Source organism: Sciurus carolinensis, chromosome 1, assembly GCF_902686445.1.
Source record: "Sciurus carolinensis chromosome 1, mSciCar1.2, whole genome shotgun sequence".
In the NCBI taxonomy this organism is placed as follows: Eukaryota; Metazoa; Chordata; class Mammalia; order Rodentia; family Sciuridae; genus Sciurus; species Sciurus carolinensis.
The window spans coordinates 97,350,396-97,368,104 of record NC_062213.1 but is presented as its reverse complement, the minus strand read 5'-3'; the positions used below and the strand labels follow the sequence as shown (position 1 = coordinate 97,368,104).

The 17,709-nt window shown below is 37.9% G+C and overlaps 1 protein-coding gene across 1 annotated transcript; it reads left to right on the top strand.

Moving 5' to 3' along the window:
* The first annotated feature begins 11,463 nt into the window (after nucleotides 1-11,463).
* Nucleotides 11,464-12,899, top strand: LOC124988403 (bifunctional arginine demethylase and lysyl-hydroxylase JMJD6-like). Its single transcript, XM_047557926.1, is given in 2 exon segments — nucleotides 11,464-11,533; nucleotides 11,587-12,899. Coding segments are annotated over 2 exon segments (1,194 nt in total). The 3' UTR covers nucleotides 12,711-12,899.
* The last annotated feature ends 4,810 nt before the right edge of the window (nucleotides 12,900-17,709 follow it).

Sequence of the window (17,709 nt, the reverse complement as noted above, 5' to 3'; positions counted from 1 at the left end):
AAGACTTCCAGGTGAACATGCCCTCGAGACCAGTGTTCTCCTAAATGAGGAGATCAACAACTTTTTTCTGTAAAGGCTAGGTTATAAATATTGGTAGGAATTGTGGGCCAGGTGGTTTTTATTGCATCTACTCAACTCTGCTCTTATAGCATGGAAATAGCCATAGATCATATATGAGCATGATTGTGTTTCAATAAAACTTATTTATGGAAACTAACCTTTGAATGTTATATGATTTAACATGTCATATACATTTTTCAATCAGCTACAGATGTAGAGAACATTCTTAGTTGTAGAGAACATTCTTAGCTTATGGCCTAAAGTTGTTGATAAGTTTGAGATAGCTTACCACCTCCTGCTCCTTTATTTGCTTTCCAGGAAGATTCTCCAGGAGTTGAGAATCTCACAGGTAAAAGAGAAGGACTGGAAAGTATGGGACATCAGAGCTGCTAATTTTTTTAAGATATAGAAGGGCACATATCTGTGAATATCAGCATGTGTGGGGTAGTAGGTTCATGATTTCTCTGTGTGTATTCCACAGTTGCAGGGTTGGCATGAAGATTTCCCCATCATAAGTTTGTTTAGTGGTTTTTCCCTCTCAAGACATTAGGCTTTATGAGCAAATTTTTTTTGGTATGTTTCATGCTCAAAATTTTCAAGTGCCTCTTTCCATGAATTGGCAGAAGAAGGAAATTTATGCTCTCTTTTATTGCAAACACAGTGCTCTGTGTGCTGATGTACATAATTTCATTAATCTTCATAGCAACACCATGATGCATGTTACTACCTCTGTTTTGCAGGTGAGAAAACTGAGGCTCAGAGAAAATGTGTAACTTGTTTCAAATCTCATAGCTTTTAAGTGGAGAAGACAAGATTCAAATTTGCCTGCTTCTTTCTAGGAATATCTGGGTTCTCATTCCATCCTTGAAAACTCACTCTTTCCTGATTGTATGGATAACAGAATGATGTGCCTATAGCACCATCTGCTGAGTCTTAGGGAAATTATACAGATACTTGTTTCCTCTTTGCTCTTTCTGTCCTTTTCCCCCACCTCTCCCATGTTACTTCGGAGAGTTCTTTGTAGCTTCGGCCCTATGAATACACACTCACACACACATACACACACACATACAGAGTATTGATGGTCATGATTAAAAGACAGTGTATACTTGTCTTCCTGGCATGCTCATGTGATATGTTTAAATTTTAATAATATTTTATCAAAATTTGTATTGTTTGGGAATCAATTACAGTGTTAAGCTGTATGAAATTTCATGTTTTGAAATTTCTGCCCAATTTTATCTTACACATGACTGTTATAGATATATATTAGGTTTTACAGTATCATCAGATCACTGTGACCAGTTGTAATACATTAGAGTTAGTTATAGACAACTTCTAAGGCTCTTGTGTCAGACATAGGATTGCTAATAAAAATCTGTAAATTTTTATAAATGCATTTTACTTTTCTTTCTGATCAATTACCCAACTTTATGAATGGTAAGACTGGAAAATGATCCAAACAGGCAGAGAACTAAGGATGGAGCTTTGGAAAACAAAACATGTAAGTGCAGGCTGTAGTACAGGAGCCCTCAAAAAAGCCTGAAAGGGTACAAAATTATATTGTAAATGTTCAAAGAGTAAATGGAAGATAGAGGAGTTAGAGACAGAGATTCTTATGGCAGGATCCTTGATTATTTTCTCCTGAATTGGGTCCTGAGGATCACGGTGCAGACTCAAATGGTTGATTGGTAGTTCTCTGTCCTTTATGAGACTCTGAATGTCTGGACCTGCTTATTAACTAGCCTTAAATAGATTCATATTGTTTTCTTGAACTGGACTTGTACCATTCGTATGTTGGTTCTGTCACTCTGATCTTCTCATTGTCTTTCACTAACATGTCTTAACTAATACTGGGTTCTTGATGTTTTCTTGTTATAAATTCAGTCTGTGATTGCTTATGAGATGACCTAGATTATCCATAAATAGATTCACATATTTCTCTTGTGTTGGGACTAAATTCCCTATGAGTAGACCCAGATTGCCTATGAGTGGATGCCCACCCTTGATAGAACCCTGGACTGTCTTCTGATTGCCCATGCTGAAGTAATCTCTTTCTCTTTGTACTAGACCAGACTCCCTGTCACCATGCCCACACTTATCATGGGAAGAAAAAGACAGTGTTTCTCTGCCTTTTGATTTTTCTTTACTAGGTCTGAACTGACTATAACTAGATCTCCTTTATCTGCTTATATTGGACTCATTCTGTATAAATGATTGTGTGTGAATAGACTCTGAGTATCCCTCGCTCTCTCTTGTTTGCCCATGACTAAATTGTATGCTTTTGGTGCTGAATTTTGACTGTCCGTGGGTAGGTCCAGATTGCCTTCCAGTATATTTCTGTTCTTGATAAGAGTCAGAGTGTCTAGACCTGTCTTCTGACTCAGCTCTCTATACTCTTGCTTAGTCTGTCCATGGGCTGATGCTGAATTTCTACACAAACTTCCTGGGTCACTATCACTACTACAATTGGATCTTCAATGTATATATACTTGATCCAGAACTTGTAGAAGCAGATTGTCTCCAAGAATATCTGGAATATCTAGGACAATTTCCTGGTTGTTCATAACAAGATACATATTATATTGGACCCAGATTCTCTTTGGGTGGATCCATAGTATCCATGGATTATTGTCTGGCCATGTTAACATCCTGACTGCCTAGAGAAGCCTTCTCACTTTCCATGGTTATAATCCTGTCTTCCTCCTTAGTTGCTTATGATAACGTTCAGATGATCATTGGTGAAAGCTGTCAGTCTATGTCAGTCTTCCTGATTGTCATTCACTATCACTGTATTGACTATAACTGAATGTCTGTTTTCTGCTTACACTGATAACAGATTGTGTGGATGTAGATCCTGACTGTTCACTGCTGTTTCCTATCCATGGTTAGATCCTGTCTCTCTTTTCTGCTGGACCAGACTTTTCATAGTTTTCCAGATTGTTCTTCATCAGCCTGCTGTAAGTAATTTCTTGTCTACTTTGTACTGGTTTAAGACTGTTTTGGTAATGACTATCTAGGAGCATACTCGAAGCATCTGTAGTTATCTTCTATCTGTGTCTTTGTATTTTACTGGACTCAGATTCTCCATGATTAGACCCAAACTATCCATGAATTTCTGTCTGGCCATTTTAAGACAGACACTAATCCCACAGCTGTCTTTTATATGTTCATGGCTAGCTGTTTCTTTCTAGTGTTGTGTTCTCATCATCTGTGTTTAGATTCAGACTGACCATTAATGTATATCTGGTCTAAAAAGACCTAGAATTTAGAGTGTATAGAGATGTTTCTTAAGTTTCTATAAGTGGATCTTTTTCTTTTTCTTTTCCTTCTTGTGCTAGAGCCCAGCTGTCTTTGTTCACACTCAGATTGCACATTGGTTGATTCTGACTCTCTCCCTCTGTCCACAGTTTGTATTTTGTCTTCACTCTCCTGATTATAACTGAATCCTTGACATCTGCTTATAGTGAATTCAGAATGTGCTAATAAGACTTGTCTGTAATTTACCTTTAAGAATCAGTACTGCCTTTTGATTGTCCATAAGTGGACCCATTTCTTTCCCTTGTGTCTACTACAGGTTCTTCACTGGAAGATCTGAATTTCCTCTGAGTAAATGGCAATCCTTATGTATTCCTGGCCTAAGTTTTGACTGTCTGTGGCTGAATCATCTTTTTTATTATGCTGGATCCATACTGCCCATGTCTGTACAGTTGTCCATGAGAAAAGGGTGACTAGCTATCCTAGTCTCCTGATTGCCCTTTGTCACCAAATTGAGTAAAATTAGGTTTATACTGTCTATTTATATTGGGTTTATACTGCACAGGGTCTTATGAGTGTCTACAAGTATTTTGAGCCCTCTCTTGATGGCCAGATCTCTCTTCTTGTTTTAGGCCCAGACTCTCCATGTATAGACCCAGACTATCCATGGGTGGATGCCTGTCCTGTGTATCCATTATTGTCTTGTGGTTGTCTATGTCCAGAGCCTTGATTTTATTTTTTTCAGATTTATATTACTTATGGCCCCACATAGACTGTTCATAAGTTGACTGATGTTGACTATTTGAGTTTTCTGTCTTTCACTCTCATTAGACTTCCTATACCTGACATTGTACTTATTCAAGACTCTGTAAAATTGATTGGCTGTGAGATGACACTAAATGTCTGGTGCTCTTTCCGTGATTGGACCAGATTTTATCCTTGAACCAGATTTTTCTTGCAAAGAACCAAACTGTCTATGACTGGTTATTTGGCTTTTATCCTTGAACCAGATTTTTCTTGCAAAGAACCAAACTGTCTATGACTGGTTATTTGGCCCTGCTGAGATCATGTTTAACCATGGCTAGAGTTTTGTTTTCCTCTTATCCTGGATTCATACTGCCTATGACCACATTTAGAATGATCATTGTTGTTCTTCTAAATCTCCTGATTGCTCTTCACTGGATCAACTATACTGGATTGACTATAGGCAGACCTATAGGAATACAGATAGCATGTCAAAGGACTAGACTGAGGCTGCCTAAGGAAAATGTGTAAATATAAGAGGGAGAAAAGCAAAGGATAGACTGTGAATGCCTTCAATCTTTAGAGGTCAAGCAAAGGAGGCAGAACCAGCCAAGCGAACCCAGTGAGGTAGAAGGAAATCTAGGAGAATATGGTATTGTGGGAGCCAACAGAAAGAGAGGAGAGGCTAACTATGCTAAAAGCTGCTAAGATTTCAAGCATTTGAAATGATGACTGAATTTGGCAATGTGGGCATTATTTAGTTGCCCCTTTGACATTTTGAGATATCTGAAGGCATTTCAAACTTAGCACAATCAAAACTGATTTCTATTTCATAAAACAATATTGCACCCATTTTTAAAATGGAAACTTAAAGGTTACCTCATCTATCAGATTGGTCAGACTAAAATGTCATCCTTCATTCCTCTTTTCCTCATCTTTTATATATAACCCATCAGCAAGTCCTATTTACTTTCTCTTTGAAATGTCCTCAGTTCTTCTCTTTCTTTTCATTTTTTCTGCTATCCACCTAATCCCTGTCATCAACATCTAATCTGTACTATTACAGCCAGTCTCCTTTCTTCCTTCTTGTTTCATTCCACAATCCACACAACAATCACCATGAAGTTTTACAAATGTAAATTGGAGTGTTACTTCTCTTCTTAAAACACTCCCGAGAGTTTTCCATCACACTTAAAACAGTAGACAAACTCTTTGCTGTCTTTAAGATTTTACCCTCATCCATCTCTCTGATGTAATTTTTAAAAAAATTTATTTATATATATGTTTACAGATTGCATTTTGATTCATTGTACATAAATGGGGTACAACTTTTCATTTCTATGGTTGTACATGACGTAGATTCACACCATTTGTGTAATCATATATATACATAGGGTAATGATGTTTGTCTCATTGCACTATCTCCTCCCCATTTCCCTCTACACAATCCAACATTTCTCCATTCTTCCCTTTTTCCCCCTCCCTTATGTATCAGCATCCACTTATCAGAGAAAATATTTGGCCTTTGTTTTTCTTTTGGGATTGGCTTATTTCACATAGCATGATATTCTCCAGCTCCATCCATTTACCTGCAAATATTTTGTACTTCTCTTTCTTTTTTATGTTAGTGCATTATAATTATACATAATAGTGGAGTTCATTGTAATACATTTATACATGCACATGACATAATTTGCTTTAGTATATTCCCTAATACTTCCCTTTTATTTTCCCTTCTCCTGTTCCTCTTCCTCTACTCTTCCAGTTTTCCTTTATTTCCACATGTATTTTTTTCCCATTGGTGCATTAAGATTTTACATAAAAGTGGAATTCATTGTGATATATTCATGCATGCATATAGCATAATTTGGTCAATTTTATTCCCTATTCTTCCCCTTTCCTCTTCTTTCTTACCATGCTGTAGACATACTGACTTTTTAGTGCAGAAGGATATGGTGTCCCTTCTGCTTGTTCTTTGTCAAGGATGTTGTGCTTTGACTTTGTTGATCCTTTTTTCTCCACATAACTGACTTCTATTTGGAATTCTGGTTTCTATTCAAATGATGCCTCCTTTGTGTAACTTTCCTTCCTATCTAAATATTCTGACACATTTATTTTCTTCACAGTACTTTTAGTTCCATTTGAAACTTATTTATTGTCTTTTTCTCCTTACTAACTGTGCAATCTCTATGAGAGCAGGCATTTTTTTTTTCTGTTTAGTACTATAAACTCAGACTAGAATAGGGCCCTAGAAGGCACTTTTAATGTATGTTGCATGAATGAACAAATGAGTGATTTTATTTATGTAGAGTCTCCTTCTTTCATTTTCCTTAGCACAGTTGGTTACATCATTTTATTTGTGTGCTTATAGCACATCACTCTGAATGTTGCATGTGCTGTGTTGAATTATAGTTGTCATTTTATGGGGTTGTCTCAGATGTTAAGTGACCTTTATGAGGCTAGTAACTATAGCTTTTTTATCTTTGTATCTCTAGCATGTATCAGAGTATCTACTGAATAAATACTACCTGAATAAATGAATGAATTATTGAATTATAATTAAGCCATCATTAATTCACATAATAGGGAATCAGAGAATTGATCCCCTGAGCTTTTAACTTCCATCCTGCCAATAGTGATATAACTGATCTTACTGTATTGTCTAGATTATCATTATATCCAACAGGATGTAGGAGGACTCAAGCATTTCCTGCAGTTATAGATTCAATAGTGCAAGAAGCAGTTTTACTCATCTGACTCACAGTAAGAATAAGAGTATTTAGATAGTCTCTCTGAGACTGGTCAATAATGCTCTCATGTCTTAGGACTATATAATGCAGTGATTCAAAGGGTGATGTCACAGAAAGCACATTTCTATCCTGAATTTTCTTTTTCTGTAGGGAATCATGTGGTTATAGGAGAACTAAAATAAATAAATAAAAGGAAAAAACAAGAGCCAACCATCCAGTAGTATTATGTCTTAGAGTACATTCCTAGATTTTCACCTTGTTAACACTAAGCAGTAGTAGTTGGATGTTTCTCCTTTCCAAGTTCACCAAAGGTACAAATAGGATGTGGACTGAAGGAGTGGGCAGAGTGCTGAAAGTCAGGAAAGTGACCTTTTTATATAAGCTAAAGGTCCATGCTTGGGAGGAGCCACCATTTATGAAGTGATCTGATTCACAGTTGTATTCTGATCCACTCATTCTCCACCCTTGTTTCTCTGCTGTTTATTTCCCAACTTTTTCAGGAACTCATTTCTGCCTATATTAATGGCTTCTAGATTTAGGTTGACATTTGTCCTGTGTACCAGAAACTTTACAGAAGAATCTCTTGTGAAATCACAAGTTCCTTGTGTATATGTATCATCCTCTATACTTTCTGGTGTCTCCCATGTTGACTTAACAAATGCTTAATGCATGTTTGCTGAAGAGTAGTGATCCTTAAACAGAATGGTAGAATATGCACTTGTAAGAGGGATCTGAAATTCAAGATAGGTGAAGAGTTCATGCAAGAGTACTCAGCTAGGACTTAATCTCACTTGGTTTGTTACTGTAAATTCCATCTGTGAGTATTGAAGAAATCTTCCAGTAAGATAATTGATCAGCTGTTGATGGTTTTTGAGATAGAACAATGAATCGGATAAGAGAGGATAATGGACATATTTAGTATATCATTCCAAATGGGGGGGAGGTTTAAGTCTATTGCTCTCTTTATATTATGGATATTAACCTGGAATATGAGACATTTACTTCATATTCTGCCTTGTGATTTTCAAAACATCATTTTCACTCTTATAATGGCACCACTATCTCTATGCTGGAGACTCTCAACTTTGGGACTTTCTATTTATAGACCTTTATATCTCACTATATAATCTCTCCATTTGGAACTTATGTGCCTATCATCTCAAACCTAGGAATTTCAAATTGGAGCCATTATAATGTTTATCCTAGTGGTACTGTTTTCCTATTGTCTTCTACTTCATATCAGTGACATTGTCATTCTTGTATGTTTTGGGTTAGGGACTCTATTGACATTCTTCATTTTCCCCCTTTCTTTACCTTCACACTCTAGTGACTACCACATCCTGTCAGCCCTACCTCAGATATGTCTCCAAGACCCAAGCATTTTTTGTCTACAGTACTGCTGATTTTATTCTGATCCTAGCCATCTTGCCCCTGGATTATTTCTAGGAGCTTTCTAATTAGCTTTTTCCTACCACCAAGATATCTCCACCCCAGTCCTTTTCCTACACTGCTGCTAGATTCATTTTCCAATAAACAAGTATTATTATCTCATTTTCCTGCCTTATCTCCTTATGTCTCTCCTTTCTTTGCCTATAGAATACATTCCAATTTCTTAAGTTGGCATAAAAACCTCAAAATCAGGCATGAATCATCTTTTTTTTTTTTTTTTTCTTTTTTAGCCTCCTCAAATCTCTTATGGGATTTGTTACTTTGAATGGTACCAACCATCCTTGATCATACAGTCCTCAACTATGGCCTAATATCTTTGTAAATGTTATTTCCTCTGTCATTTTTCTTCTCCACTAGGCAAGCTTTCTTATACATTCTGTAAGATTTGGCTGGAAATGTCTTCTCTTTTAGAAAACTCTCTATGAATTCTCCTGGGGTTAAAGTCATTCCCTCTAGTGAAATCAACTTTCTTCTTCATAGAGTTCTCTTGTAGCTCTTGTCACACATTATTAATTGTTTCATCATATGTCTGTCAGTCACCAGTCCCCATCCCTAGACCCTCATATCCATACCAATAAGATATAGTTAATAGATATTTTATGAGAAATAATTTATAATGGTTTGGGAACTGTAGGGAAGACATAGACTAGACTGTCTTCCTCTTGGATCCATCATGTATGATAGCTTATTAAAGGCCCTGACTCTGAAAAACTTTGTAATATCTGAGACTCTGTGTCTTACTGGGATTTTCCATATGTTTTAAACCATGGAACTCTTTTATCCATAATTTTACTAATACCTTATAATTATACATAATAGTGGGATTTGTTGTTACATATTCATACATGCACACCACATAACAATATACTTGGACCAATATTGTTCTGAAGAATTTTGCCTGGAATTCTTCTTTTGAAGAACATGGGTTTTTAGCCAAGGAACTCAGGAGGGGAAATACTGCTGTGTATCAAATATTCTGTGGAACATGTGTGTGCGTGCATGCACACACAAGATGAATGTAAAACGATGTTTTAGCTTTCTTGTCAGCATCATTAGCTTCTATTACATTTGTCCTGTCCCTCTATCTCTTTAGAGAATTTTGCACCTTAATGAGTCTAGCCACCTTGCTGGAAATTTATGGTATTGGTGATGTCCCCCAGAGGACTGATACCCAGGATTTAGCCCTTACATCGGACAGGTTTTTAAGTGTGTTTGATTCATAGGTTATGAACAGTTTGCAGGGTGGTTAGGTATTATGCTGAAAGACTATTTCCTTGATTGTGTGTAAATCACCATTTTAACCAGTGACTTGAATGACAATGTGAATAGATGACGAATAGGTTGTATATGAGATCCAGAATGAATGAAGATTTTTATGGTTGAGAGAGAGACAGAGAGAGAGAGAGAGAGAGAGAGAGAATAGCTTAAAAAGAGCCAGCCATGTTATATGATATCCAAAAAGTCCATGTAATTTTTTACTGCTTTTATAAAAATATGGTGTCTATATGAAGGGGGTGGTATGTGGTATTCTTCTTACATTCTACACTAGTTAAAACCTTAACTGGAGTATGTGTTCAGTGCTGATTGCTGCTTTGAAAGAGGGTTATAGACAATTTGAAGCATGCTTCCTGTGGATATCAAACAAAAAATGAGAATGAATACCATGGATGACCTAGTAGGCACAGAGAAAAAACATATAAGAGTTAAGAATGCAAGATGCATATAATCCCAGATTCCTGTACTAGTGAAAAGGTTTGTCTTGGTCAGCTGATCCATTGCTTGTAGTTTAGGAGGGGACTTGGCTGCTGTATATATTATTTATGGAGAGTTTGGGAGGGAACAAACATCAACTGGCAAAGAGATTGAGCCTGCATTCAAAGTTATAGTCCTCTGATGTGAAAAATATCTTGTTTAAGGCAAATCACTTGGAAAGACTAAAGATCATTAGTCTAAGGGCCCTGAAGTAAATTTGTTTGGCCAGTGGCTTGTTTGTGGAGATAAGAGGATTAGTTAACTGCAATTACACAGAATCACCAGCTTATTTGTATTTTGTATTTGTATTTCTTGCCTGGGTATAGCCTGGGGGAGGATATTTAAACAATAGAAGATATTAAGAGTGGAAAAAATATTCTGAGCTGAGAAATTCTGTATAATCAGAATAATCACTGAGATACAGTTACAGAATTCCTTCAAATATTACCTTATGTCACCACTGATGTACTTGTATGTTGAAGCCATAGATTCCTTGATCAATTCTGATCTTTTGTCATGAAACTGGCTCAATTGCTTCATTAGTATTTTGCTTCTTAGCATCCCATAATAGTGACTAATTTTCATAGTTTCTTGTAGTTTCCTGGGGATTATCTCTGTTTTAAGATTTACCAAACAACTTGGTACAATCTTTCAAGTCTGGGTCATGCATTTTTAATGGCATCCCCAGTGGTGGTAAGCATAACAGTGAAATTATATATGAACCTCTGACCCTCTGAGTCTTAACTATTTCAGAGTGAATTCCCTTCTCTCCTGGGATTCTTCATAAAGGGCTAGGAGTATGGTTTGCTCTCTCTACCTTTGTTCAAAACTTTTAATCCACATTCTCTGAAATCTGACTCTTCTTCCACTTTCACTTTTTCTTTGTTGGGTCCCATGAGTACTCATGCAGAGTATATTATCAATGAAAATAAGTAGCATTAAATTCATTTGTAGTGTGGATATGTTTCAACTAATAATTGAATTTTTATTATGCAATTCTTATAAAAATCTTTTTGATGTAAGTTTTATGATGGGATTAACTTAAATAAAACCATCATCATTGTATTGGTCTCCTTGAATGTATCTGGCCATAAACCAGCTTGGAACAATATCAGCTGTAAAGGCTTTGGAGTTTGGCCCACTAACCACTTGAATTTGCCCTCTGGCTCTTTCATTTCAGCCACTGACCTTAGAGTTCTGAGTCTGATTCTCCTGCTTAAAGTGAGGATAATAATGCCTATTTTAAAGGCTATTAAAGTATTAGATAGGTAATTGTGTTAATTACCTGGCACATTACCTAAAATGTTAGTTATTGAAATGTATAGCTATTATTTTATACTTATCCAAGTTTATTATCCTAATATTGGTTGTTTTAATTGTTTGAACTTCTTTGCTTGTATGTCTTTCTAATAAGAAAATGTGGGCCGTGGCGGTGAGTGGGGCCGGGGTCATGGGCCGGGCGTGGGCCTGCGGGAGCGGGGCGGGCCCTCCTGCGGCTGCTGCGCCCCGCGGAGCCGGCTGTCTGAGCGCACTGGTGCGAGCTGCGAAGCCCCCGCCTGACGCGGCGGCTCAGGGTCCGAGGATAACGTGGAAAGGGCAGACGCTTTACAGCTGTCCGTGGAAGAATTTGTTGAGCGATACGAAAGACCTTACAAGCCGGTGGTTCTGCTGAATGCCCAGGAGGGCTGGTCTGCGCAGGAGAAATGGACTCTGGAGCGCCTGAAAGGGAAATACCGGAACCAAAAGTTCAAGTGTGGCGAGGATAATGATGGCTACTCCGTGAAGATGAAGATGAAGTACTACATTGAGTACATGGAGGGCACCCGGGATGACAGCCCTCTTTACATCTTTGACAGCAGCTATGGTGAACACCCCAAAAGAAGAAAACTTTTGGAAGAGTATAAGGTGCCCAAGTTTTTCACTGATGACCTTTTCCAGTACGCAGGGGAGAAGCGCAGGCCGCCTTACAGGTGGTTTGTGATGGGGCCACCACGTTCTGGAACTGGGATTCACATTGACCCTCTGGGAACCAGTGCCTGGAATGCCTTGGTTCAGGGCCACAAGCGCTGGTGTCTGTTCCCAACGAGTACTCCCCGAGAACTCATCAAGGTGACCCGAGAAGAAGGAGGGAACCAGCAAGATGAAGCAATTACTTGGTTTAATGTTATTTATCCTTGAACACAGTTTTCAACCTGGCCCCCTGAATTCAAACCTCTGGAAATCTTACAAAAACCAGGAGAGACTGTCTTTGTACCAGGAGGCTGGTGGCATGTTGTCCTCAATCTTGACACCACCATTGCTATCACTCAGAATTTTGCCAGCAGCACCAACTTCCCTGTTGTGTGGCACAAGACGGTAAGAGGGAGGCCAAAGTTATCAAGGAAATGGTATAGGATCTTGAAGCAGGAGCACCCTGAGCTGGCAGTCCTGGCAGATTCGGTTGACCTCCAGGAGTCCACAGGCATCGCCTCCGACAGCTCCAGCGACTCTTCCAGCTGCTCTAGCTCCAGCTCCTCTGACTCGGACTCCGAGTGTGAGTCTGGGTCTGAAGGTGATGGGACAATGCACCACAGGAAGAAGAGGAGGACGTGCAGCATGGTGGGAAACGGGGACACCACCTTGCAGGACGACTGCGTGAGCAAAGAGCGCGGCTCTTCCAGGATTAGGGACACTTGTGGAGGCCGGGCTCATCCCTGAGCAGATAAAGAGATGCTCCTTGAGGTGGCTCCCGTGTGTGCTGCTGGCTGCCACCCAGCTCAGTTCTCACATCTGCTCCTACCTTCTCCTTTGTCTTCTTTGAATTTGGACCTTCCTTCTCTGGTCTGAGCTCCTATCTTCAGCCGAATGCTGGTTTTACTGCTTCCCAAGACTAGATTGTCAAGAAGTTTGAAAACTCTGCCAGCTCAGTGAGACACTGGCGCTGCTGTGCTGTTGGCAAGAAGTCCTGAGTTGTCTTGATCAGAACCACACGGTCACCACAAGGCCAGAGGGGTGTGACTCACTCAGTGTCTTACTGTGTCTGTCACCTCACTGCTGTTGGTAAGGAACAGCCAACTGTACAAGCAGACACTGAGCGCGGCGAGTGGACGTTGATCTGTGTGTGCATCTGTTGAGTGAGCTTGTGCTGCCTTCCTGGATGTCACCACTGGTCCAGAGGCCTCCGGGGCAGCCACCAGCCGCCTGCCCAGCACTACCGCTGCCCACTGCTCAGTCTTGCTGTGGGATTCCTCACCTTTCTCCACAGAGAGGCTGTGACATTTCAGGGGTTTTTGTATGGTGTATTTGGGGGGAGGGGGAACACATTGGTGTCTTTTGTTTGTACAGAGTGGGAAACGTGTTGGTTGTGCTTTTGCCTCAGAACTTGAATTATAAACAGGCCGGGTTCTAAAAAAAAAAAAAAAAAAAGAAAAAGAAAATGTCTGTGAGTGTAAATATCTTTTTCAGGATGAGGGTCCTATAGAGAAGGATTCCTTTCTAAACTTCATAATACCATGATACGTTTTCATGTCTTTTTAAAGATATAGAGCACAGCATCAGATAATTGTGACTTTGTGAGTTAAATACCACTAAATATTGCCATTTGCTTTTTGATTTCTTCTGGATTTGCAGATCTTATGGTTGAAAACCTTACAGGAAAAACAGCAAAAGAATTAGGCACTTTATAAGAAGAAACTAGAGAAATAGGATAAAAGTGGTAACTCAGTGGTTAAAAACTAAAAAGTTGCATTCATTCTTTTCTCTTTTTGTCCCTGGTTGACTTCAGTCGTTTAATGTGTTCTGTGCTTTCATTGTCTCAAATTAATGTTATCTGCCATCTAAGTCACATTGTATATCTAGTGTGGCTTCATTTGGGAGGCATAGTTAGACTTGTCTGGGATTTTGGAGGCCTACTTATAGAAACTTTTCAGCAGAGAGGATTTTGTACTTGTGATCCATGGTTTTTCCTAGCTCCTGAACACAGGATGTGGAGCTTTCTCTGCAGGTTAAGCACAGATATATTTTTTTTTCTAATTATAGCCTTATAAGGTTATTCTCTTATTTTCTATTAAGACCCTCAATTGTCAAGTTTCCCAAGTCTAATTCCCAGGTTTTGTTTCTTCTCTTAAGCTTTCCCACCATATTGTAGTGTGCCCCTTAACTCCTATGATCATTTCATTATCATGCTGGGTTAACTTTCTTTATCTTGTTCTTTAAGCTTTCTGGCATCTTGAGGTCTTCAGCATTCAGGGCATTGAAATCTAATGATGACATGTGGGACTGAAGGCAGAATTAGGAAGTAATTTCCAAGAATTCCTCGAGGTTGTATAGGAAAGGGAAGCATGGGGAGGAATATAGGTTAGTCTTTGAAGAGGAGAGGAAGAATAAATAAGAGGCGTAAGTTATTCTTATTTGACCTGTGTTTTAGTCAGCCTTTTTGCCTCTGTACCTAAAAGATTCAACCAAAACAATTATTGAGGAGGAAAACTTTATTCTCTGGCTCAAGGTTTCAGAGATCTTAGTCCATAGAAGGCTGACTTCATTCCTCGAGGCTGAGGTGAGGCAGAACATCCTGGTGGAAGAGTATGTCAGAGGGAAGCTTGGTGATCAGGAAGCAGAGAAAGAGACTTCATTTTCCAGATACAAAATATATACCCCATAGCCACTCCACCAATGAACCACTTCCTTCAGCCACACCCCACCTACCTCCAGCTATCCCTCAGTTAATCCCATCAGGGATTAATGCACTGATTATGTTAAGGCTATAACGCAATTGTTTCTCCTTCAAACCTTGCATTGTCTCACACATGAGGTTTTGGGGGAACATCACATCTAAACCATAACAACCTGCTACCTACATCCTAGCCTTTTATTTTTTCATATAAACTTTTTATTGAAGTATAATACACATACAGAAAAGTACACAATTATAAGTGTATAAATCAATGAATTTCCTCAAACTGAACCATCATCGTAACCAACACCCAGGCTAAGAAGCAGAACATTACCAGCACCCTCAGAATTCTCAATTGGACTCTGTCTTCTAATAACATAAATAAGTTTTACCTTTTACTTTATTATAAAAGGAATCATATATTACTTTTATGTCTGGCTTCTTTCACTTAACACTCACTTTTATGCATATAGCCATGGTCCATTAATTCTCATTGTTCTGTTACTGAATTTTATGACTACGTTAAAAGTATGGGTTTTTTTTTCTACTTTTGATGACTGTTTTTGTAGTTTCCATTTTTTACTATTACAAATAATGCTACTTTGTACATTCTTGCATGTTTTTTCATTAACCTATGTATGTATGTATGTATGTATGTATTATATATGTATGTTCTCTTCTCTTCCTACTAAAATTCTCTTTGGAAATAGTTGTCATTTACATAAGTAAAATAAGTACTTGTTTGTGAGCTAAATATAGAACTAGCTTTACTTCTATTTCCTTTTGCTAGATCATAAGGCCCAATTTTTTTCTGTGAAGGAGTTTATTTTTTTTCAGCTTTATGGCATATAATTGATAAATAGAAATCATATATATGATTATATATTAAATTATATATATTATATATAATATATTTATTTTAAGGTATACAACATGATGTTTTGATACATGTATACACACACATATGATTGCAGTCAAGCTAGTTAACATATCCATCACCTCACATAGTTACCTTTTTTTAAAGTGGTGAGAACACTTAAGATCTATCCTCTTAGCAAATTTCAAGTATACAATATAGGCTTATTAACTATAGTCAATATGACATGCATTAAATCTCCAGAGTGTTCCTCTTGCATAATTGAAACATATACCCTTTGACCAAAATCTCATTTCCATTTCCCATAGCCCTGTCGACTGCCATTATATTTCATGCTTCTATAAGTTAGATTATTTTAGATTCCACATATGAGATCTTGTGGTGTGTGTCTTTCTGTTTCTGGCTTATTTTACTTATCATAATATCTTTCGGGTTAATCCATGTTGTCACAAATGTAAGGATTTTTTTAAAGACTGAATAGTAACCCATTATGTATCTAGGCACCACATTTTCTTTATCCATTTATGCATTGACAGACATTTGGGTTGTTTCCTTATCATGGCTATTTTTGTGAATAATATTGCAGTGAACATGAGTATAGATGTCTTATTGAGATACTGACTTCATTTCCTATGAATATATATACTCATATGTGGGATTGTTGGATCATATGTTAATCTTATTTTTAATTTGTTTGAGGAAACTCCATATAGATTTCTAAAATGGCTGTACATTTTTATCTTTTCTGTGAGCATGGTAGAATGACCATGGGACCTCAAGGAGTAGAAGATGAAGTGGCTACTGATCTCCAGGGTAGGATGCACAGTCCATTCTCAAGATGATGCTGTACCATAGCAACTTGTGTACCAGGGAGTGGAGTGGAAGGACATAGTATGAGTTTCTTCTTTGGATTGCTACAGTTATATAGACTCCAATCAGTTTTCCAAAGTGGGCTCAGTCTGTGAAGACTGTCCTATAGCTAGAATTCCAGGTGTCCACATTGGTAATGGAGTTTTCTGAGGCTCTCCCACTTAATCTTTTCCCTGCAGCAGGAAGTCCCTCTTAACTTCAAGCTGGTTCTGGTCAGGGAGTGGAGGTTACAATTACTGGGTGCTTTGTTCCCTTTTCTATGCTACTGTTCGGAGCATCTGTGCTACACAGGACTCCCACAACTCTCTGTTGAACTCCACTGCACTCCACCAGACCCTCTCCTCAAAATGTATTTGTTGTTTCGGTCCTTCTTTATAGAAGATATGAGCACTGGGTACCTCTAGTCAGTCATATTGATGATGATGTTGCTCTCCCAGGTTCATTTCTAAATTTTTTTTTTAAATGTTAGCTTCATGGATGCTATGTTCTGAGTTTTTTGACATTGAAGTATCTGCCAATTGAAGAACCCATGCTAAGTCAAAATATTCTTTTAAAAATAGTTAATTAATTTATTATTGGTACATTGTAATTATATTTAGTAGTGGTATTCATTATGCCATATAAAATAATTTGATCAATCTCTTTCCCCAGTACCTTCCCTTTCTCTCTTTTCCTTCCTCTCTCTGATCCCCTTCCTCTACTCTACTGGTTTCCCTTCTATTAATAATATTACTATTACTTTAATTAGTGCATTATAATTATATGTAAAAGCAAGATTCATTTTGGTACAGTCACACATGGATGTGGCGTATTCAGTAGATTTCCTCCCCTAGTACTTTCCCATACCCCCTTTTCCCCCTCAATCCTCTTCCTTTATTCTGTTGTTTTCCCTTCTATTTTTGTAAGATCCCCCATTTTTTAATTCCCTTTTTCCTTCTCTTTCTAACCTTCCACATATGAGAGAAAACATTCAACATTTGACTTTCTGAATCTGGCTGAATGGAACTCCTGTGTGTGTGTACACACCACATTTTCTTTACCCATTCATTTGTTGAGAGACACCTAGGTTGGTTCCATTACTCATTTATTGTGAATTGAGCTGGTGTGCCTGTGTCACAGTATGCTAACTTTTTTGAATTAAAAAATTTTAATTGACATAATATTTGTACATATTTATGGAGTACAGTAACATAACTTGATACATGTGTAAAATAGGAAGGTTTGAAATAATCAAACCAGGATACTTAACATTTTTGTCTTCTCAGACATTTATAATTTCTATGTGTTGGGAAATGTCA